Source organism: Schistocerca serialis, chromosome 1 (genome assembly GCF_023864345.2).
Source record: "Schistocerca serialis cubense isolate TAMUIC-IGC-003099 chromosome 1, iqSchSeri2.2, whole genome shotgun sequence".
Classification (NCBI taxonomy): domain Eukaryota; kingdom Metazoa; phylum Arthropoda; class Insecta; order Orthoptera; family Acrididae; genus Schistocerca; species Schistocerca serialis.
Genome location: NC_064638.1, coordinates 787,925,122 through 787,950,576, shown reverse-complemented (window position 1 = coordinate 787,950,576; position 25,455 = coordinate 787,925,122). Strand labels below are relative to the sequence as shown.

Sequence of the window (25,455 nt, the reverse complement as noted above, 5' to 3'; positions counted from 1 at the left end):
TGGGGGACAATTCCGGAATCTTTTGCCAATGGAGAGATCATAATGACACTTCTTCAAATACAGGCCACATGTCCTTTGGATACACGTTACGTGTCTTTAATGCAGTGGTTTCCATTGCCTTCTGCATCCTCATGTCGTTGATTATTGCTGATTCTTCCGCCTTTAGGGGCAATTTCCCACCCCTAGGACAAGAGAGTGCCCTGAACCTCTATCACCTCCTCTGCCCTCTTTGACAAGACCGTTGGCAGAATGAGGCTGACTTCTTATGCCGGAAGTCTTCGGCCGCCAATGCTGATAATTTATCAAAATTTAGGCGGTGGCGAGTATCGAACCCGGGACCGAAGCCGTTTTGATTATGAATCAAAGACGCTACCCCTGGTCCACAGTTTATTCGTTATTAAACCTCCTCCAGCATTACCCATATTTGATTTTGTATTTGTAACTCTGTATTCACCTGAACAAGTATTGTTCCTCCTGCCACCTAACATCATTGTCTGCCATTATATCTAACCTTAACACATCCATTTCCCTTTTTAAATTTTCTAACCTACCTGCGCGATTAAGTAATCTGATATTCCACACTCCGATCCATAAAACGCCAGTTTCGTTTCTCCTGATAATGACATCCTCCTGAGTAGTCCCTGCACGGAGATCCGAATGGGGAATATTGTACCCAAGATGACGCCATCGTCATTCAACTGTACAGTAAAGCTGTATGCCGTCAGGAAAATATCTTATTATATGTTATGTAATACGAGTGCGTTATTGATACACGGAATGCAGAATGCTGTACGAAAGAGTGTATATCTCTTCTGTCAGAATAGGAATACAGTCATGGCAATTATATATTCTGCTACATAGTGCCGGAAGTTAAATAATAGTTTCATAAATGTAATTTCCATCAACAGCACTAATACCAACACGGAAGCCGACAAATAATAGTCCTGAGTTGGGATTACGTCCACCAAAACGGTTGGTGGTGAGTGTGAAAAACAGGGTGAGTTTCTGGAAACTGTGGAAGCAACAATTCCGAGTTCTATGTAAGGGCGACACAAATAAATACCAAAGCAGGAAATATGCAACCAGTAATATCTATGTACGTGATTGGTAGCTCCGCCTTAGTTATATACAATACTTTAGAATTTGGTGCCACTGAAGAATGAAGACTCCAAAAGATATTGAAAAAGTTCGACGATTATGCATCCCAAAAGTAAACTTAATATTTTAAAGGTACGTATTCAACACCTTACAACAAAACAACCATGACAAAACTGTATAGTCTGGTGAGCAAGATGTATGAGGCACGCGAAATACCCTCAGACTTCAAGAAGAATATAATAATTCCAATCCCAAAGAAAGTTGGCGTTGACAGGTGTGAAAATTACCGAACTATCAGTTTAATTAATCACTGCTGGAAAGTACTGACACGAATTCTTTTCAGACTAATGGAAAAACTTGTACAAGCCGACCTTGGGGAAGATCAGTTTGGATTCTGTAGGAATATCAGAGCACACGAGGCAATGCTGACCCTACGACTTACCTCAGAAGATAGACTAAGGAAAGATAAACCCACGTTTCTAGCGTTTGTAGACTTAGACAAAGGTATTGACAATACTGGAATAATCTCTTTCAAATACTAAAGATGGCAGGGCTAAAATACAGGGAGCGAGAGGCTATTTACAATTTGTACAGAAACCAGAAGGCAGTTGTAAGAGTCAAGGGGCATGAAAGGGAGTTACTGGTTGGGAAGGGAATGAGACAAAGTTGTAGTCTATTCCCCATTTTATTCAATCGTTACATTGAGGAAGCCTACATTCTAAAGCGCTGAAATACTTTGTCCAGTCACATTAATGTGACCATCTGCCAAAAGCCTGAATAACCAAATTCTGCGACGCGGACCGCTGCGAGACGCAGAGGAAGAAAATCGATGAGGAAGGTACCGTCAGGAATGTGGAAGGATACTTACTCCAGTGCCGTGGCCAACTGCGATAGGTTTCTCGGTTGAGGATCGATGGCCTGATCGAGGTGGTCCCATTGATTCTCGACTGGGCTTAAATCCGAGACGTTTTGTGTCCCTATGAGTACGGTAATTTCATCCTGGTCCTCTTCGAACCACGCACGTACCATACGACCTGTGTGACACGTTGCATTGCCCTGCTGGTAGATGCCATAGTGCCAGGGAAAATCAAACTTTGAGTAGGGGTGGACATGGTCCCCAGAGATAAACGCATACTTGTGTTGATCCATTGTAGCTTCAAGAATGACCACCCAGCAAATGCCACGAAAACGTTCCCCATACCATAACGCTCCCTCCTCTGGCCTGGACGCTTCCGACAATTGTTGCAAGGTGTTTGCTTTCAGACGCTGCACTCCGCGCAAGCCAACGGCCATCTCTCCGCTGGAGCATAAAATGTGATTCATCTGAAAAGGTCATCTGTCGTGGCTCAGTGGACGTCCAGTTGCGATTGCATAATACGGGCTCCTGCTGCGGAGTCTCCTTTCCCAGCAACACTCGCTGAACGGCCGTTGAGGAGACTCCGTTGGTAGCCCCGACGTTTATCTGGGCGGTCAGTTGCTCAACAGCTGCACGTCTATTTGCCCATAGACATATCCGCAGCCGTCGTTGACTCCTATCATCTAAGGCCCTTGGTACACCACAGTCGTCACAGCGCTGGTTTTGGATAGCGCCATTTGCCCATGCACGTTTTGCTTTATCCACGGCGGCAAGCAAACAGCGTACAAGCTTAGCTGCTTGGCCCGAAAGCCGATGATTATATTCTTTTGGACGTTAGACAAAAATGGTTCAAATGGCTCTGAGCACTATGGGACTTAACATCTGAGGTCATCAGTCCCCAAGAACTTAGAACTACACTCCTGGAAATTGAAATAAGAACACCGTGAATTCATTGTCCCAGGAAGGGGAAACTTTATTGACACATTCCTGGGGTCAGATACATCACATGATCACACTGACAGAACCACAGGCACATAGACACAGGCAACAGAGCATGCACAATGTCGGCACTAGTACAGTGTATATCCACCTTTCGCAGCAATGCAGGCTGCTATTCTCCCATGGAGACGATCGTAGAGATGCTGGATGTAGTCCTGTGGAACGGCTTGCCATGCCATTTCCACCTGGCGCCTCAGTTGGACCAGCGTTCGTGCTGGACGTGCAGACCGCGTGAGACGACGCTTCATCCAGTCCCAAACATGCTCAATGGGGGACAGATCCGGAGATCTTGCTAGCCAGGGTAGTTGACTTACACCTTCTAGAGCACGTTGCGTGGCACGGGATACATGCGGACGTGCATTGTCCTGTTGGAACAGCAAGTTCCCTTGCCGGTCTAGGAATGGTAGAACGATGGGTTCGATGACGGTTTGGATGTACCGTGCACTATTCAGTCTCCCCTCGACGATCACCAGTGGTGTACGGCCAGTGTAGGAGATCGCTCCCCACACCATGATGCCGGGTGTTGGCCCTGTGTGCCTCGGTCGTATGCAGTCCTGATTGTGGCGCTCACGTGCACGGCGCCAAACACGCATACGACCATCATTGGCACCAAGGCAGAAGCGACTCTCATCGCTGAAGACGACACGTCTCCATTCGTCCCTCCATTCACGCCTGTCGCGACACCACTGGAGGTGGGCTGCACGATGTTGGGGCGTGAGCGGAAGACGGCCTAACGGTGTGCGGGACCGCAGCCCAGCTTCATGGAGACGGTTGCGAATGGTCCTCGCCGATACCCCAGGAGCAACAGTGTCCCTAATTTGCTGGGAAGTGGCGGTGCGGTCCCCTACGGCACTGCGTAGGATCCTACGGTCTTGGCGTGCATCCGTGCGTCGCTGCGGTCCGGTCCCAGGTTGACGGGCACGTGCACCTTCCGCCGACCACTGGCGACAACATCGATGTACTGTGGAGACCTCACGCCCCACGTGTTGAGCAATTCGGCGGTACGTCCACCCGGCCTCCCGCATGCCCACTATACGCCCTCGCTCAAAGTCCGTCAACTGCACATACGGTTCACGTCCACGCTGTCGCGGCATGCTACCAGTGTTAAAGACTGCGATGGAGCTCCGTATGCCACGGCAAACTGGCTGACACTGACGGCGGCGGTGCACAAATGCTGCGCAGCTAGCGCCATTCGACGGCCAACACCGCGGTTCCTGGTATGTCCGCTGTGCCGTGCGTGTGATCATTGCTTGTACAGCCCTCTCGCAGTGTCCGGAGCAAGTATGGTGGGTCTGACACACCGGTGTCAATGTGTTCTTTTTTCCATTTCCAGGAGTGTATTTAAACCTAACTAATCTAAAGACAGCACACACATCCATGCCCGAGGCAGGATTCGAGCCTGCGACCGGAGCAGTCTCGCGGTTCCGGACTGAAGAGCCTAGAACCGCACGGCCACCGCGGCCGGCGGACGTCAGACAGATCGCTCCATTTCCATATTATAACGACTGTACTCTTTTCCACGTCACTCCTAACACATTTTATATACCCTCTAGTGCCAGTGTTGCCACCTGCCGTCTGTTACGTCGAACATAGGCGGTGACAAAATTTGTGCAAAATAATATCGCTTAGAGAATTTACGTAGATAAGCTGGATAATAATCTCGGTGGCTAAAACTGGTCGTGACATTTCGAAGAAAAATAGAACAGGTACACTTGTTCGAGTAAAAAGAAAGGTAATATTCAAATCACCCTGTGAAATGCATTGGTTTCAATTAAGCAACGATTTTAGAAAATGCATTTATGTGGCTCATGCGCACAACACAGTGAAAAGAAAGAAGATTAACAGAATTCAGATCCACATATATAATATAGCTCGTAAGTGTGTCATATACGTCAAAAGAGGCAAGAAAGTGTAATGAGTGTATGCCAACAATCAGAGCTTATAGCCTCGCGGAGTGGCCGCGTGTTTTGAGGCGACATGACACGTATTACGCAGCCCCACCTGCCGGAGGTTCGAGTCCTCTCTCTACCATCTGTGTGTGTGTGTTCTTGGCACAAGTTAGTTTAAGTAGTGTGTACGTCTGGGAACCGATGACCTCAGCAGTTTGGTCCCTTAGGAATTTACACTTTTTTCAACGCTTATACTTCATGTGGCAAAATTTTCTTTTAGTTAATTTTCGGGAGATTGCTGGTTCTCATAGCGAAATTATCTGTTAATACTATGTCATCATTTTTAGGGAAACACTTGTAATAATTTCTGCAGCTGATAGTAGAATATAGCTTTCTTTTCCTACGGTATCACTACTCTCGGACAATACTTGCAATATCCATTTGTTCCACTCTGTTAGAGAAGACATATTCTTACCGACTGCCATTACTTTCTTGAGTTTTTTTCCATTCCATCTCGTTCTTGGCCTTGTACTTTGTCATCTGGCATCCTGCCCAGGTTCTAGGGGCTACTGCTAGCTCTATGAGTAGCTACAGTTTGTAGTATTGTCTGGGCGAGCTATCAACTACGCGTACTGAGCAAATTTTCTTTCAGTATTAATGATTTTGTGCCGGAAGTTTTCTCCCAGCTTTGAAACGTTTGTGCACAGATTCCTAATTTTCATTTTGTGGAAGTGTGTTCAAGACGGTTGAGGGGTGCGGAGACAGCAGGTTGAGGTGCTGATCCAATGACACAGAATATTTATTTCTCTTTGTATGATACTGGGCTCTCACCAGGATGTCTGAGATACTCCTACACTACCGCAGAGAGTACCTGATCATTCTGCCTCTCCGACGTGGAGAACGCACGCTCGGATCGGCGCTATCCGTCAAGGGCATTCGGTGAGCGCTCCGTCGCGTCGCGCCACGCCGTCCCAGATTCGGGCGTCCGGCTGGGGTCTGCGACCTCGGGGGCGGCGTCGGTGGCGTCGGCGTCGGCCCGCGTGCTGTGGCGGGGAGCGCCATCGCCAGAGTCGGCTGCATGCGGTAGGGCGGCGGGGGCGGCGACGGGAGGCGAGTAGGCGGCCGGAGGCGGGGGCCAGGGCGGCGCCGTATCGATCACGCGACGCCGGCGGCTGCTCCTCTCTTTCCTGCTTCGCGCCGCACTTTCTGGCATCGACTGCTGCGCTCGTGGAAGCAATCGACGCGAGTAGCGCGAGGCTCTCACGTTTCCGGTAATTCTACAGGAAATTTTCTTTTCTTTTATGAATTCAGTTAGATAGCTCTCGTTTAGGTTCGTCTCACTGAGTTTCTTAATTCTGTAGGAACTGGGAACCCGTACAATTGTAGGACACTTATAAATATGGAAGGATGATAAATTGTCGATATTTAGTGTGCAGAAGCGTATTTTTAAATATAACACAGCGGTAGTGACCCTCTCAAGCCATTAGTCGGTCGTTTCTAGATCTTACTTACTATACACATTCGCCTACCCCCCAAGAGAGGTTCATTGCTGTAATGAAGCTGGTACTGACATGAAGATTTGACTTACATTGATGAGTCAAAGCATTACGCCCTCCTATCCACTGCGAAACTTACTGACGCCTGGTGACGTCACGAGAGCCTGACTCGTTAACTATGTACGAGCTGTGTGAGGAAAGTATTGAGATTGATATTTTATCTACCAGAGTTTTTATTTATTTATTTTTTTTCAACTGAAAGCATTGTCCCCTTCAAAGTAGTTCTCTTCGGCAGCTTGTTCCCCGTCTTGGTAGTAGCGCTGAAACGCTTCAACTGTTAGGGCCTTCAACATGTCGGTCACATTCTTTTGGGTGTGTTCCAGGATCCTAAAATGACGTGATTTTAAGACATTTTCGAATTTAGGGAAAAGAAAATGTCACAAGGGATCAGGTCAGGTGAACAGAGGGCTGTGGAACAACAGGAATGCCTTTTGAGGTCAAAAAACTTTCGTGACGGAAGTGGTCGTGTGACATTTGGCATTGTCATGACGCGCCATCCAGTTGCTTTCAATCTCAGGTCCCATCCGATTCACGAATACCCTGGGACGTTTAAGGACAACTTTCTGAAAGAGTTGGTTGGCAGTATATACTATATCTCACGATGATCGGCGCATACGTTTCTTCGACATATCTGCGTGCCACAGTGAGTTCCAACGTAGCGTCCGCGGCTAACCGGCCGCTTCCCACGAAGTGGGGCCGGGGCTGTTCCTCAGCTACGTAACGTAGCTTAACATGGTACCACGGTACTTTAGCTTTTTATGTTTGACCGTGCCTTATTCTGGCATGTATTAGTTTATTTTATGCTTCTGAAGAAGGCTAGATTTCTCTAGCTGAAACGCAGGTAAAGACCAGTAACATTTCGCAACTGAGGCGGATTTTTTGACATATTAATTTATCAGAGTTGCTCACAGGGCTGCTACATGTAAAACATGCTCTGCTGTGAAGCTTTCCGCCATCATTTGGCACAAATATTTCGCATATTTGATATATGGTGAAAGTGTTTAAGAAGTCGTCCATCCTTATTGCTAAACGTTGGTCTGATGTAACAAGAGCACGCACACGTTCGATGTTTTCGTCGGCTTCTGAAGCTGAAGGTCTCCCTGAGCGAGTTTAATCTTCAACGTCTTCTCGGCCTTCCATAAATGATTTGCGCTAGTGACAGCTTGTTGATAAGGAACGTTCCCCAAACGCCTGTTTCAGCTTTTCAAAGGCCAAACTCGCAGATTCCCCAAGTTTAACACAAAGTTGATGGAATGAAGTTGCTCTAAATTGCATTTTAGTTACGCACAACAAAAAAGCAGCTTCACTGATGGCGCTCTCAAAAATCATATGATGGCCGTACGGAACTCAAACTCGGACTGAGCATGCGGGATGAACACACCGATTTAAACAACACAGCATTGCCAGATCACTCGCTGTATTTTTAGTTTCATTACTTTTCTCATACACCTCCTTAATGTAGCATCGACAAATGAGGAATCAGATAATAATTATCAAGACCCTAAGCAGTCCATAGGCGTTGATATACATCAATGGGGACAGTTGAAAATGAGTGCCCCGACCGGGACTCGAACCCGGGATCTCCTGCTTACATGTCCGAAAGCACAGATACCATCTTCATGTAATTAAGACTAACCGACCATTGACCTTCTTCTTCTGTGCGGATACACACGCAAGGCCCGAACTCTTACGGGACTCGGTAAGACTGGCTGCCGCGATTAATGAGCATAGTGGGCAAGGGCACTACGAAAGTAGTGTGTGGACATTAGGTTGGGAATGTGGGTCTCACGGGGAGCGTGCAAAGGATAAATCCCTGCAGTCGCACTATTCTCTGTGCCCACGGTGGCTGCGACGATTAGAGCGCATGCCATGAAAGCTGGAGATCCCGGATTCGAGTCCCGATCGGGACACACGTTTTCAACTGTCCCCGTTTATGTATATCAAAGCCTGTCAGCAGCTTAGGGTCTTTATTTAATTATCACTTCATTCGAGAGAGCTAAATGGTCACCGATGGTATCTGTTCTTTCGGACATGCAAATAACGGAATCCACTGACCCATGAGAACTTTCACGCAGGGAGGATTGCTATAGCCTGGCGTATTTGAACGAGCAGTTTTGAATCGGGGAAGCTTGTCGCCTGTTAGAGTGATTCTGTTTTGAGCAAATATTATTTTAGTAGTGAAGATAGTGATGCGAGCAACCAACTGAAAACGTCGATTCAACGGGTTTTTGGAACGCAATGGACTCATTTAGCTGTAGTTTTACGTATCGACTGATAATTCATTCATTCTTTAGATTGAATTCAATCTATGGGAGCAGCCGATAGAAAACAGTCGACGCAGTTCGGTGCATTTTGGTGTTGAATGCCAATTGGTAGTTTTCAGTCCAGTTTTTCGTCTATGTTTATGGACAGTCGTTTCTTAATACACTACTGGCCATTAAAATTGCTACACCAAGAAGAAATGCAGATGATAAACGGGTATTCATTGGACAAATATACTAGACCTGACATGTGATTACATTTTCATGCAATTTGGGTGTACAGATTCTGAGAAATCAGTACCCATAACAACCACCTCTGGCCGTAATAACGGCCTTGATACGCCTGGGCATTGAGTCAAACAGAGCTTGGATGGCGTGTACAGGTACAGCTGCCCATGTAGCTTCAACACGATACCACAGTTCATCAAGAGTAGTGACTGGCGTATTGTGACGAGCCAGTTACTCGGCCACTATTAACCAGACGTTTTCAACTGGTGAGACATCTGGAGAATGTGCTAGCCAGGGCAGCAGTCGAACATTTTCTGTATGCAGAAAGGCCCGTACAGGACCTGCAACATGCGGTCGTGCATTATCCTGCTGAAATGTAGGCTTTCGCATGGATCGAATGATGGGTAGAGCCACGGGTCGTAAAACATCTGAACTTATACTGTTCAAAGTGCCGTCAATGCGAAGAAGAGGTGACCGAGACGTGTAACCAATGGCACCCCATACCATCACGCCGGGTGATACACCAGTATGGCGATGACGTATACGCGCTTCCAATGTGTGTTCACCGCGATGTCGCCAAATTCGGATGCGACCATCATGATGCGGTAACAGAACCTGGATTCATCCGAAAATATGACGTTTTGTCATTCGTGCACCCGGGTTCGTCGTTGAGTACACCATCGCAGGCGCTCCTGTCTGTGATGCAGCGTCAAGGGTAACCGCAGCCATTGTCTCCGAGCTGATAGTCCATGCTGCTGCAAACGTCGTAGAACTGTTTGTGCAGGTGGTTGTTGTCTTGCGTACGTCTCCATCTGTTGACTCAGGGATCGAGACGTGACTGCACGATCCGTTACAGCCATGCAGATAAGATGCCTGTCATCTCGACGGCTAGTGATACGAGGCCGCTGGGATCTAGCACGGCGTTCGTATTACCCTCCTGTACCCACCGATTCCATATTCTGCTAACAGTCATTGGATCTCGACCAACGCGAGCAGCAATGTCGCGACACGATAAACCCCAATCGTGATATCCTACAATCCGACCGTTATCAAAGTCGGAAACGTGATGGTACGCATTTCTCCTCCTTAGACGAGACATCAGAATAACGTTTCACCAGGCAACGGCAGTCAACCGCTGCTTGTGTATGAGAAATCGGTTGGAAACTTTACTCATGTCAGCACGTTGTAGCTGCCGTCACCGGCGCCAACCTTGTGTGAATGCTCTGAAAGCTAATCATTTGCATACCACAGCATCTTCGTCCTGTCGGTTAAATTTCGCGTCTGGAGCACGTCATCTTCATGGTGTAGCAATTTTAATGACCAGTAGTACAGTAAACTTTGTGTATTTACCTGAATGCCGAAAAGCTCAGTAGCTTGGGAATCGAAGAAACGATATGACTGGATAAAAAGTGAACATCAGTATAAATTCAGGTCAATAAATAGTATCTGTAAGAATGATTCATAGAATGGAACTGTATCAACTGGTCTCTGTTCACGTCACTTCAGTATTTACTGAAATAGAATTATCGGTCATTGGTGAAAATCAGCAGGAAGAGAGACAGACAGAATTTAAATAAACTTAAATAAAAAATAATTGTTCATTTATTTAAACGTAAATGTATAATGAAGCACTGGTTAACCTTTTAAAATCAACTAATAATCCACATTTAATGCGAAAAAGACGAGAAACTCGCATTTAAATAAAGAAAAACATAAATTTTGCAAACACTTCATTTTTAGAACTAATTTATTTTTCATTCACATCTCCTTGGAATAAGAAGGTTTATTTATCTCTAAAAAAGTTGGTAACCCTTTTAATGGCACACGTTGAAGCGAAAAGGTTGAATAAACTATGTAAAGAAAATAATACGTCAAACACGGAGAGTGACGGAAAACATTCATATAGCTTACATGTACGCAGAGACCAGTTTAAAAAGAAAAAGAAAAGAAAAATCACTAGTTAAAGGCCGGTGAACCAACGAGTAGGCGGCAAGGAGTTGTATGTCCTCACCTCAACACCAGTGCTGTATTTCTAATAAAAGTAGTGGGAGATTGACTTAAAGCAGATCCCATAATTTGGAGTGTACTTCAGATTGCTGAACTTGTAGATTAGCCTTCTCGCATTTTCTCTCCTCGGCCTGCTTGTGTGTTTCGATCGATTCTTTGTTGTAATGCTCGAAGTTTCATAGAAGCAGCGGAAGTTCCCAAATTGCAATGAACTGTAAAAATGGGAGATGGGAACCAGACTTCTGCAACGTTACCGTAAATAAGTTGAATGTGCTGAAGTCTCTTCCACAGTCCGATGTGCTCACAGGGAGTGTAACAACACAACCAAAACCTGGTTTCAGGTTTTCAGGAATGTTCTCTCCATTATTGTGAGTGTAATCTTTGAAATATTTCTTACATTTATAAAATAAAGAATGAAACGTTCACACAGTTTTCTTACGCTTCCTCCCCTTTCTAACCATGGGCTCGCAATCTCTTACGGCCATCTTTTACTGTCCAGAATATCAGTGTCTTTATGAACGATTTGAGTTCTTGATTGTCATTAGAAATTAGCGTTTGCCTTAAATTGGCATTAAGGCATTTTATATTAATCCCGAAAGTCATTCTGCTTGATTTTCTTCTAGGAACAAGTAAAATGACTTTGAAAAGCCCTTATGAAAGACTTTTCTTTGCTTTCTTCACGCAAGAACTGACATTTCCTTCAGCTCTTCAGTGGCCCTTCTTCACTTCATAATTGCCCTGCATGACGACGGGATACTAGCACCGGTCTATTGTAGGTTCTGTGAGAGGATACCAATCTCTTCAAGAACATCAATAAGCAGTAGAATGTTGCAAGCGAACTCAGGACTCGATAGTATTTTCTACGGTTTCTGAACTCGTCCCTTACATTTGATTTTCTAATCACGTCTTTCGAACACCTATTAAAATGAGCATTTAAAGCCTGGTAGGACTTCCATTCTGCTGGCACTAATCTAAATGTTGAGGCCACCCAACGCACTGAAAATACTTTAGATACCTAGATAATTCTCCAAACAGTTCTTGGGCAACAGCTGACAGAGCAGTGTTTTGCTCTCGTGGTGATTATTTTGAATCTGTATATCCACAAGCTTGTGAAAGTTTAAATACTATTTTTTATTTTTTGCTACTTTCCCTTTACTCACAAAAATTTATTTCTAGTGTTCAACTACAAGGTTTTACACAACACACTACTTTCTCTTCTTTCCACGTCTGCATGTGGTTAAATGGGCTGCAGAATTCCCATGTTTATAAATTTTTTTTCTCAATTGTTTTACCTTGAGCTTGTTTACCTCCACAAACTAGACCCATCGAAATACTAATCTGTGATTTACTCACTCTCATATCCCGTACATCTTTACAGACTGAGCACCACTAGCTTGTGTTCTCCACACACCATCCACTAGTATTTTGCCCTACATTCTCTCGACTTACTGCCGTTTCTAGACACAGAAAAATTAGATTTGTTTTGGTGCTCCAAATAACAAACAATTACATAACATAATTAGGTTTTACCTACAACAATACCTGTATCGCTGCTACTATTCGCATTTGAAGTAGATGGGCCGTTATCATCAAAACGTTTTTTCGAACCACGTGGACCATCTTCTGTAGTTGAAATCCCGGAATAAGATTTACTGAAATAATCAAATGTACTGTGTTTCTTACTGACAAAAAGGGCACCAAATACTAGCTCTACTTGTACACTTATTACTTAAAAATGTAATGCATCAGGCCTTAAAATATGAAAGTAATATGCTGAAATGCAGAAGTCAACAGAACTGCTGATTACAACGCCCATAACTACACAGAAGAAAACTGAACCGCTGTAGCTGTGCCGTGACTAACGATTAAAACTGCCAACAATCGGTCTGTGAACACAAAAACGAAAGACCTGACAATGGTAGAGAAACTGGCCAGGTGCGATTATGTCTCGCACACTAAGGGCTCCGTCCAAACTGAATTATGTATAGAGACAGTACGTCCATTCCAGAAATCGTGAATTCGACTACTTTTGTTGTTATCGACAATGATACTAGCAAGATATCGGTCCCAGATTTCCGAGAATCTTTTAATTTCAATAATATAAAAGTGGCCAACAGTCACACAAGAGACAGGCGACCATTATTGTAATAATCAGTAGTTCTCTAGTCAGGCTGACCGGGTAGCGGGAATTGCTTATATGTTACTAATTTCTTATCTTACAGCTTAGGTTTCAGATAGGAGTCAAGTCTGGTTCCATCATTAAAGAATGCAACATCAAAATGAGGAAGAAGTGTGTTTAGTCTTGCCACACGTTATTTTCGTGGAGCTCATTATACAGTGTGAATATCTGAAGTGTCAATTTACTTGTGAGTATGTAAAGTGACACACTAGCTAAGTGCATGCTCCACCGCAAAAGATTTGTTCTTTTTTTATTGGGTTGTCTGTCAGCGCCATCTAGCAATTCTCAGTTGACTTCGCAGGTATTAAGCTCTATGAAGTAAAACTGAGCATTGACAATAATTTAATTAAGAGACGCGACAAAAATATATTAATGTAGTAAGAAAATTAGGGGGCGGGGGATGGCACCCACCCGCGTTCCTGCCATGCTCCTCGCCGAACGCGGAGGTTGCGGGCTTGTCCGCTCTGTAAAGCGGGATAGGCGGCGTACTGTGGCAGATCTGGCCACACAGTACAATGCTGGTGCAGTTACAAGTGTTTCGGAACACTTATTCAGCGCAGATTGTTGAAGATGGGGCTCTGCAGATGACGACCTGTACGTGTTTCCATGTTGATCCAACAATAATCAACAGCAATCGCAGTGTGCACAGACTTGTCGAAATAGGACCATAAATTAACGGAAACGTGTCGCTTGATTAGATGAACCACATTTCTTGCTATATCTGGTCGATTATGGAGACCAGATACGCCGTCATGCAGGTGACAGGCTGCTCGAAACCGGCCACGGACGCAGGCCGGTGTGGGGAGTATTATGCTACGGAACTCATTCGCCTGGGCATCCATTGCATGTGTGGTAGTACTGGAAGGCACCACGGCAGCTGTGGACGAAATGAAAATGATTTTGGGCTCCTTGCAACAATTCGTCAAAGGAAGAAGTCTGTTGATGTGCTACATGGACCATCAGTTTCATATCGTGCCCATGCTGATTTTGTACTAAGTGATGTTGATGCTCAAGCAGGGCAAGCTTGGCTTACTATTTTATTGTTCGTTTTCATTCTGCATTATTTTCATTAGTTACTTGCTTGGAAAATTTCCCATCGCTTGATATAACTGCATATCGAATATTTATGGTAACGCAAGCTGAAATTTCTACAAGGACTAACATTAGTTATCTTACAGCAGGCAGGTATCGAGCTACGGTGACTCCGTTGATGTGTCTTTTTGCATCGTCCTCTGTTGCATGTCCTGTTATTTTCATGATTATCACTTTGGGTTCATCTAATTACAACTAAATGGAAGTACTTCTTTTTGGTTCCACCTATGAAATGTACACACACACTCACGCACACAAACACACACACATATTAAGGAAGCAAAAAAGTAAAATGCATCTAGATGTATACCTAATCACAATAAATCCCCACCGCCACACACCGTTGGGTGGCTTGCGGAGTATCAATGTAGATGTAGATGTAGATTTACACCCTCGCGTACACACACACACACACACACACACACACACACACACACACACACATGTACCAAAGGTATCACCAGCCCATGTTCGACAGTTGGAAACAACATTCAACAGTTAACAGCGACATCCAAAACATCATGAAGTAAATGGCTGATCAGTTCTTAGTGCTGTACAAAAAAGTTATAACTGCGAATGGCAATAAGCCGAATAACAGGTATAGAACAGGAAGAAGAACATTTGAATAGCAGCATCTACGAAATCTCGAAGTAGAATTTTAATTATTATATCATAAAAGAATCAGAAATTGCGAGAGATATTTATTACCTCGATGAATAATGTCCAGAATGTAAAATAAGACACTGTAAACGCAGATATGTATATATTTCAAAGCAGTGATGATGCAAGGCTTGGACAAAAATACACAGCGAAGAGAACGTATGCTCGGATATACGTGTAAATGCTGCTGGTAGCCAAGGATGCAGGTTGCACTGTTGTATTTGAACACGAACGACACCTGTTCAAAGTCCTCCAGTGAATTCTAACGTGGGCGACTTGTTGGTACTCGTACCGTGGGTACTTGCGTAAGTAATGGAGCCGAAGTGTTTGGTGTTGCAAGAAGCACCGTATCGAAGTTTAACGCCGCATACAGAAAAAGCGGAAATACCTCATCTGCTAAAACACAACGCGGACGACAATGTGTGTAGTGTCGTTGTGATGGACGGTCATTGAAGAGGATTCTGGCGACAGCTACAGAAGTCACTGCAAACCTGGATGTCGCATCTGCGAACCATGTCGGCGCCAAAACAACGAGGGAGATCCGTACGCCGGCCGAAGTGGCCGTGCGGTTGAAGGCGCTGCAGTCTGGAACCGCAAGACCGCTGCGGTCGCAGGTTCGAATCCTGCCTCGGGCATGGATGTTTGTGATGTCCTTAGGTTAGTTAGGTTTAAGTAGTTCTAAGTTCTAGGGGACTAATGACCTCAGCAGTTGAGTCCCATAGTGCTCAGAGCCATTTGAACCATTTTTTTGAGATCCGTACGCTGGGAATTGCAGGGCGACATGGAAGGCTCAAACCACTCATCTCAGGTACAAACGCGTTGCTAGAAATACATGGTCGCGAAACCATAAAACCTGGTCTATAGAGCAATGGAACAAAGTAATTCCGTCGGATAACTTCTTTCACACTAACTTCTCACCGAATTTAAGTTCCGAGAGTGAAACGTGGCGGAGATCAGTCTTGATACTCCGTGGGCCCCATTGTTACTCTGCAAGGTCACATTACTTCAAGGATTATGTCACCGCTTTGGCTGATCAGGTCCATTCCATGGTGCAATGTCTTTACCCCAGTAGTGGTACTGTTTTGCAGCAGATCGTATGGTCCACGACTGGTTGCGTGAGCACAGTCAGCAGATCTCAATATTGATGAGCAATCAGCATTTAGCACTGCTTGATCGAAAGTCACTTCCATCGTCGTTACATCCACTTGCAACTATTTTGCAGCAAGAGTGGTATAAGAGTCCCTTGAAAACCCTAACGAGGGCTTATTAATTCATTCCGAGCTCTCTTGAATGCCAGTCATATTCGCCACGGCAGTGTATCCTTCTTTTGCGTTTGCACATTTTTTCCCAGCCACTTTAGCTTTCAAATAATAAAGGCAAACTCGTTTCATCCAGTGGTAACTAAACGAACCCAAAGTGATAACGTGCTACAGTGGTTTGAGGAGCACGACAAACTCAAGTTAATGTATTAGATTAGCCTCCTGATAGTGAGATATATGACGCCAGCTCCGCAACCACAATGCCTCAGTCGGTAAGTTACGGGAATTGTGTAAGCTATAGGTAGTCATTCGGAGCTACACATCTCCAAAGCCCACCAAGGACTTTTCAAATCCGTTCCAAACAGAATCGCTGCTATATTGTGTTGCAAAGATTGACCACGACGCTATTAAGCACGTTGTGATAGTGTTTTTGATCGTGTAACACTTACTTTCCCCTTACATATGGTACCCTCCAGACGTTCGCTCAATTCGTAAAGATCGTCTCATTTAAGAAGACACGGATAAGTACACAACCAATAACAGTATGATTTCACACAAATGGAAATGTTACCGGCTTCATTTCCTAACATGATTATCAGATCATCTGTGTATGAGCTCGTCAAAGCACAGATGAACCAGCGAGGAGAGGCCGTCGCTGCTCGAGTCCAACCTGACCTCCTTAGTTATACTTTGACAGGTTTTCAGTTCATCTGGTGACGATAACAAGCTAGAGAACATAATACTCACAATTCCTTTTATTTTGCCAGGGGCTGGAAGATATAATACAAATCTCCATTTAAGCATTAAATAAGTTTCGTTTTATAGAATATTTAATAAATTTAATACGTAAACAATAAATAAAGTAACTATTATGAGATAGGTTGCTTCCTAACCGTATGCCTTCAACCCAGCAGGAGTTTATTTAGATGCTTCTGGTAATCAGAGACGGAACGAACTTCAGAATGAAAACCAATAGGTCTTCATTGGTGTTGTTGATGTGGGAATACTATATGCGGTGACTTTATCCTGTATCATGAATGTACATGATTTTTAACATAATTTATCTGGGAAATAGCTCAGATATCCGTACAGATATATACACACATCAAAATAAGTTGTCCATCACCTCGGTTCCGAGAGTTCCGAAACATGTACAGAAAATTGGAATAGAGATCAACATAAACATCATTTCCGCCCTTTTTATTGCTCATGAAAACCATACACTGTATGTTGTACCACCATACAGTGAGACCTTCACAGGTGGTGGTCCAGATTGCTGTACACGCTGGTACCTCTGATAGCCAGTAGCACGTCCTCTTGCACTGATGCATGCCTGTATTCGTCCTGGCAAGCTATCAACAAGTTCATCATGGCACTGTTGGTCCAGATTGTCCCACTACTCAACGATGATTCGGCATAGATCCCTGAGAGTGGTTGGTGGGTCACGTCGTCCATAAAAAACCCTTTTCAATCCATCCCAGGCATGTTCGATAGCGTCCTTGTCTGAAGAACATGCCGGCCACTCTAGTCGAGCGATGTCGGTATCCTGAAGGAAGTAATTCAGAATATGTGCACGATGTGGACGCGAATTGTCGTCCATAAAGACGAATGCCTCGCCAAAACGCTGCAGATAAGCTTGCACTATCTGTCGGAAGATGGCATTCACGTATCATACACTCGTTACGGCGCCTACCATGACCACCAGCGGAGTTTGTCGGCCCCACATAATGCCGCCCCAAAACAGCAGGGAACCTCCACCTTGCTGCACTCGAAGAACAGTGTGTCTAAGGCGTTCAGCCTGACGGGGTTGCCTCCAAACACTTCTCCGACGATTGTCTGGTTGAAGGCTTATGCGACACTTATCGGTGAAGAGAACGTAATGCCAATCCTGAGCGGTCCATTCGGCATGTCTTTGGGCCCATTTGTACCGCACTGTCATTGTGTCGTGGTAGCCAAAATGGCTCTGAGCACTATGGGACTTGACATCTGAGGTCATCAGTCCCCTAGAACTGAGAATTACTTAAACCTAACTAATCTAAGGATATAACGCACAATCATGCCCAAGGCAGGATTCGAACCTGCGAACGTAGCGGTCGCGCGGTTCCAGACCGAAGCGCATAGAAACGCTCGGCCACAGCGGCCGGCTCGTGGTTGCACAGATGGACATTGCCATGGACGTCGCGAGTGAAGTTGCGTATCCTATTGCGGACAGTTTGAGTCGTAACATGACGCCTTGTGGCTACACGAAAAGCATTATTCAACTTGGTGGTGTTGATGTCTGGGCTTTTCAGATCCATAATCCGTAGGTAACGGTTACACACTACAGTAGTAGCCCCCGAGCAGCCTGAGCGAGGCATGTTATCGACAGTTCCTATCTTTCTGTATCTCCTCCATGTCAGAACAACATGTTCACTCCGAGACGCCTGGACACTTTCCTTGTTGAGAGTCCTTCCTGGCACAAAGTAACACTGCAGAAGCAATCGAACCGCGGTATTGACCATCTAGGCATGGTTGAACAACAGACAACACGAGCCGGGTACCTCCTTCCTGATGGAATGACTGGAACTGATCTGCTGTCGGACCCCTGCGTCTAATAGGGTTGCTCATTCATGGCTGTTTAAATCTTTGAGCGGGTTTAGTGGCATCTCTGAACAGTCAAAGGGACTGCGTCTGTGATACAGTAACCACAGTCAACGTCTGTCTTCAGGAGTTCCGGGAACCGGGGTGAGGCAAAACTCTTTTTGATGTGTGTATGAACGTGATAAATTCACTTTAGTCCAGGAAACAGCAGGCTTTCACAAAATTAGCTGGCTTCCATACAGTGCATCTCTTTATTCCTTAGTGGAATATTAAAAAAGAACTCGCAGGCTTCATTCCAATCTGTGATTCTTCTTACTTGATACAATAAGGGCAAACACTACTCCCGTTATCCTAAAAATCGCTAATTCATCTTTATGCATTAAGCCGCTATTACATAGCTCGAATTGCTTCAGCTTATAACATCTATTTTCACCTCGTTTATTCCATTCCCGAGAATTACCACTAACGATACCATGTTCCGAATGCTGACTCAAAGCTTGCCACGCTGCTATGCCCACAATTACTCCTTGATTATAGCAAAGTATAAAACAATTGAAATAACCACCTTTCTGAGAATGTATTTAATTTTCAATATTTAATTCAAATCTAAATAATTTTCTACTTATGCAACATCACAGGTTGGTTCAAATGGCTCTGAGCACTATGGGACTTAACATCTTAGGTCATCAGTCCCCTAGAACTTAGAACTACTTAAACCTAACTAACCTAAGGACAACACACACATCCATGCCACAGGCAGGATCCGAACCTGCGACCGTAGCGGTCACGCGGCTCCAGACTGAAGCGCCTAGGACCGCACGGCCACATCGGCCGGCCAACATTACAGGTCAAACGAAATTAATCATCAATGAGTCTTCTGAAATGTATGTCACGCAAAGAAAAGAAAAAAAGTTACTTCTTTCTACGTGATAGGAGTAGAGTGTTCAGTGAAGTAGCTGCGTAAAGACGAGAAGACGGGATTGGTCCACCCGACAGCGCTGAAAGAGAGGTTAAGAGGTGTACAGGGAATAAGTGATTCCATCTTTTGATTTATTTCCACTACTTTCATAGTATAGCTTGTTCAGCTGTGCATATGAAACATTGTAGATAGTATGCTGGCATGAAAATTCCTTGCGGATAACAGTTTCACTGCTAGGTCATTCCTCGTGAAATCAGTAACCTTGTTTTTACTGCAATCGTCAGCAGTTGATGTATGGAAACCTTCGGAGTTTTGCTAGTACCGATAGTGCTTCAAGCGCAAAAGCATTAATGTGACTCCACTTGATCTGAGGTATTCTTCGACTTTGTTGAGTGCCGTCGACATGGGGACTTATTTACTCGGTGCTTCAGTCTGGAACCGCGCGACCGCTACGGTAGCAGGGTCGAATCCTGCCTCGGGCGTGGATGTGTGTGATGTCCTTGGTTAGTTAGGTTTAAGTAGTTCTAAGTCTAGGGGACTGATGACCTCAGATGTTAAGTCCCATAGTGCTCAGAGGCAGTTGAACCATTTTTAGCTTATTTACTTTGTATATCTATTCCAACATTTTTTACTTGTCAGTAAATAAAACAGTCATGTTTACTTCTGAAACTAATACACTCATTAACCACGTAGGGAGGCCGGACAAACCGCGCATTGCTCGACTTCCAGGAGCATATGAAAAGTTCTTATCAACGAGGTCAGTTTACGTAAGGTCTATACCCACAACGTTGTCATCAGCATAAGGCTGAAGAAGGGTTAGGAATTAGTGGCTAAGTAATGACGAAATGACGTGCTTTGTTTCTGAAGTTTACTAGCAGTGTTGTGAGAGATAGCGTTAATTGCTTCGAGTGTTTACTGAGCTCCGAAGAAAGGGCGATCTTTTACTTGCAGCCGAAGCATATAACTGTAGATATTTTCGACTCCAGCCGCATCTGACAGCTGATTGCCTGTAGATAGTATGCTCAAGACCCGTCCCTCGCTATCTTATCGCTGTATCTATCGATTCGAATAGATCCACGTATCACGGATCTATATGTGCCTGGACTGCAGTTATTCGAGCAATATATATCGCTGAGAAGCCACAACATGTTTTTGCTGCTCATACTGTGTACTTCTTTCCTCGCGGTTCATGGTGAGTCTCTTCATATTACTCAGTTATCGATAAATGTCTTCGTCGTACAAATCGTGTATTATTCGGAATAAGAGGCTGTGGTTTAACTTACGGTAATCTGAACGTTTAACTGCAGTTCCTTAAGGTGCATGAGATGTAGTGAAGTCATTTTCATCGCGTATAAAAAGAGATATGGTGCTCATAAGTCAAGTTGTTACGTATCACTTATATTGTTCCTCTGTCTTTAAGGAAGTTATTGTGACACTAATACTATAATATACATCGTATAATTATTCCTCCTACGTGAACATCCTTTCTCAAATTTGAGCCTCTGTGCGTGAAATAGGTGTGTGATGTATGACCTTATGCACTCATTTGTTTATGTCTATCACTCATCCAGTCGGTGTCCGTATAGCATTTTAACGGGTAATAATTTCAAGCTATTCGGCTGCATTTACGCTGCTGACCCATAAAATTACAAGAAGTATATAACTGATGTGAAATGTACAACACGCTCGGATATGCGAGTCATTAACATTTCAGCGTAACCATGTGAAGTAGACAGGAGTAAATTCTGCATGTAAAGAAAGATTATGAAGTTGATATATCACTCAAAAATTGTATTTGAATATTGTTTTTTTGTTAGAAGATCATGTTATACATCGCGTAAAAACGGATTAATTTTTTATGCAAAGGTGTAGTCTCAGGATTAAATAGTTTCCAAGGTCGGAAAACCTAGCCCTTTGTTTGTAGCCATAATTCATGGAAAGGAAAGTGTTTTACCTACTGTGCCAGAGTACGTCATATAATTTGTGGCTGAGCCACATGTTTCAATGTTAATCCTTTCATTGTACCAGGATAATCAGTCTTTTTTGTTATTTCATAAAATGACATTCGTGAGATCACCTTTGTATGACTTGGCAGCAGGCTAATGCAACAGTTACGGTGGTCTCACTGAGCGTAGTCCATCTTGGATCGTTAAATAAAGGTTAAGAACATGCTCAGATAACTCGATTAGACACACAGTACGTAGCACACAATAAGGCTTTGAGAGAAATGAGTAAACTGTATGCTTCTGGTGAACTCTCTCATTACTTTACTGATGAAAGTATACGTTCACGGTCGCAGTCGGTTAACATAATGGTTTTCGAACCGCGTCATGTTGTAAAATAAGTGTAATGGATGAAAAACAAACGACGTTGCGTACACTGTTGCAGTGGACGTACTTTCGTTTTTCTGAGGTAAATGACGCAGAGGAATGGAATGGCAAACTTAAATGAATCGTTTATTTTGTTCTTTTATTTACTGTTATTTTAAACATGACGCTGTTCTACATCTTGGAAATTTTTATTATAATTTCTGTGGTTTTTATCCTCGAGGAAAGCAGATCCACAAGACTTTCCATAAAAATCGTCTCAACACATACTGTACACCATTACATCTTTTACGTACAGTCGTACTGCGGTACAGTAAAATATGTAATCTGTTCCTCATTTCCTTTCTCCCTGACAATTGAAGCTGTATGCCTTATTAAATTAAAAAAAATTAAAAATAAAAGTTTTTTATGCCTAGACCGCAATTTTCCTATTACAATTAATGTTCGATAACTAGCGTCGGTTGCTATCTGCACCACCTTCAAATCGTTCAACACATGAAGAGGCGATGAATGAGCATTGGAAAGTATCGTTATCTGTAGTCATGCAGCAACGTGCATTTTGTAAATACCAAAACAATAAAACAGTACGTAGTCGAAAACGTCACCGCGAGTGAGCCAGTTGGATTCATCGCGATGACGTTTTGAAGTACGTACTGTTATTGTTTTGGTACTTACGAATGGATGTTGTGGTATGACTACAGATAACGATGCTTTCCAATGCTTATTCACCTCCTTTTTATATTTTGAACGATTTGAAGACGGTTGCAGACAGCAACCGAAACTAGCAATCGAACATTAACTGTGGTAGGAAAATTGCGGTCTAAGCATTGAAAGCTTTTATTTTTAAATTTTTTTTTATTTAATAAGTCACACTAAGACCACCGTCTCTCTCACCTGACCATGGTCAGGCTTCACTGAAACTGTATGGATATTTGACTGAGTCCATGATTTATTCTTCCTGTGACCAATGATCTTTTGCCTTTCTTATATGACAGGAAGGTACGGGGATATCTCTCCTTTTCGTACAGAGTCAATCAGTTCACTACAATGTTATTAGATTGAGAGGTCGATAGTCTTCTGCCCAACAAATACAAGGTAAATACCGTACGCGTGGTCGATTCAGGATACTGAAACGAGATATTCGGCAAACGATGGCCCGAAGAAGACGACGTAATTTTAACGTTAATCGTCTTGACTCTTAGTATTTACAGAGATACCGAAGCTCACGTGGATCGTTTTGTGGAACAACACACGTTCTTAATTGGATTCAAAGGCACCTGAAAAGAAGAATGTAACGCTTATTGATATTGGCGTGTGTGAAAAACGAGCTAGAATTGAAAGGCAAGCTATCGGAATCGGCCAAAGTGGCGCAAAAAAAAAAAAAAAAAAAAAAATCTAGAATCACACTTCAAGAAAGGTTGTTCCAGAGCAGTCCGATAAAGTACTATACGACGTGAGAAATCGAGTCTTCAGATTGTCTAATATAGTGATAGAAAAAATGGTTCAAATGGCTCTAAGATGGCTCTAAGCACTATGAGACTTAACATCTGAGGTCATCAGTCCCCTAGACTTAGAACTACTTAAACCAAACTAACCTAAGGACATCACACATATCAACGTTCGAGGCAGGATTCGAACCTGCGATCGTAGCAGCAGCGCGGTTCCGGACTAAAGCGTCTAGAACCTCTCGGCCGCAACGGCCGACATAGTAATAGATGTGTGGAGTTTATGCCGATGCAAGACGCAAATAAAAGTCGTCTGGCTGAATTTACATTCGTTGCTGATACGTCTCGTGCCACCGTGCACATTTACAGGCGTCGTCAAGAGAGCAGCTTCATGTTCTCCGTCACAACCTTGTTCAGTGTATTTCGTTCAGTCTGTCCGTTCATACCAGTGTCCTAATAAAGCGTGCAAGTACCTGGCGATCAGAAAAGTTATCCCAAACTCACCGCGCTGTTCTGCCTGCATTTCATTCACACTATTCGCATTAAACAAGCGTGTCTCGTTTCCACTCATTTATGAACATCTCTCATTTCAGGAACACTGGAACAGAAATGCTCTGACGACAGACGACACGGTTCATTTTACGTTTTGCGGCGCATACATGTAAACATCAGTGTGAAAGAAATTCAGGAAGAACAGCACGATGGGTTTGGGATAAATTTTCTGATCGCCAGATACTTGGGCGGTTTATTAGGACACTGGTATGAACGGACAGACTGAACGTCATACAGTGAACAAGGTTGTGACAGAGCACATGAAGCAGCTCTCTTCACGACGCGTGTAAATGTGTACGGTGGCACGAGACGTATTGGCAAGGAATGTGAACTGAGCCAGACGACTATTATTCACGTCTTACATGGGCATAAACTCCATACATCTATCACTATATTAGACAATCTAAAGATGTGATTTCTTACGTCGTATAGAGTTTTATCGGAATGCTCTGGAACAAGCGATAGATGATACTACTTTTTTGAAATTTGTTGATGAATAAACGTTTAATAACAACGGTATGTATATTTACGTAATATGCGCTACTGGACAGAAATCAGCGCTCTCTTTTTTAGGTATAATTTGAACGACCGTGAAGTGAAACGTGTGACGTGGTATCGTAGGAAATTTCATTGTGTTATCTTACCTAATACCAGACGTGCTACATGGAAATCGTACGCATGCAAACATTCTCCCCGTAGCTGTACAAGAGATACTACTGTGTTAGAGACTGTGTATGTGGTTCCAGCATCATGTCTGTTCCACTTGTCAGTCGTGTTGCAGCGCAAACATTGAATGAAATACAGACAGACCATTGGATAGGGCGAATATTAACATAGAATTACCTGGTAGGTCGATCTATCTGACTCACCTTGATTTATTTCCGTGGCAGCATTAAAAGAAAGAGTCTACCATAAAGCACCGAACATGCCAGGTGACATGAGCCAACGAAACGCCATAGGGTGCGCCGCCACATCATTCACTGATGTGTCATGGCTTGATATATCGAACGGCGATTAGAAACATTCCTTGCAGTTGAAGCGCCGGCACAGTTTATCGGCGTTAGTAAGTGAAGTAGCAGCTCTGCCACAGCAGTCGCAAGCAGGCCGCGGTGCCATTAGACGCAGAGCGGACCAAAACATTACAACGTCAGATGCGGAAATACCATCAGGCCGTTTCTGTATTGGAACCAGGGGCCAGCGCTCGCATCACTGACGACGCAGCGGAACGGCAGACCTACCACAACAGGAGCAAGCCAGTAGCCCACTCTGTGGTCGCTACCTTATTTCTGCGTACGTGATTGAAAGCAGTGAAAGAAGAGGACACCAAACCTGTATAAATACCCATCATTTTAACTGTAGGCACTCTCAGTCCTACAGTTACACAGAGTACGCGAAGGAACTCGCCCCCTTCTTGCAGCGGTGTAGCGTAGATCTCTAGGAGAACGTAGCGTTCCGAAGGATTCGAAAAGGGCACTGGTCTTCCCCGTTTTCAAGAAGGGACGTCGAATAGATGTGCAGAACTATAGACTGAAACGTCCCCTTAGAACA

The 25,455-nt window shown here is 44.1% G+C and overlaps 1 protein-coding gene across 1 annotated transcript in view; it reads left to right on the top strand.

The window, feature by feature from the left end:
• Positions 1 to 6,999: 6,999 nt before the first annotated feature.
• LOC126433499 (mite allergen Der f 3-like) overlaps positions 7,000 to 25,455 on the top strand; it is a 69,881-nt gene continuing 51,425 nt past the window's right edge. Inside the window, exon 1 of the mRNA XM_050090449.1 lies at positions 7,000 to 7,041. Within this exon, the coding sequence (XP_049946406.1) occupies positions 7,000 to 7,041 (42 nt within the window). The remainder of the gene's footprint in view (positions 7,042 to 25,455) is intronic.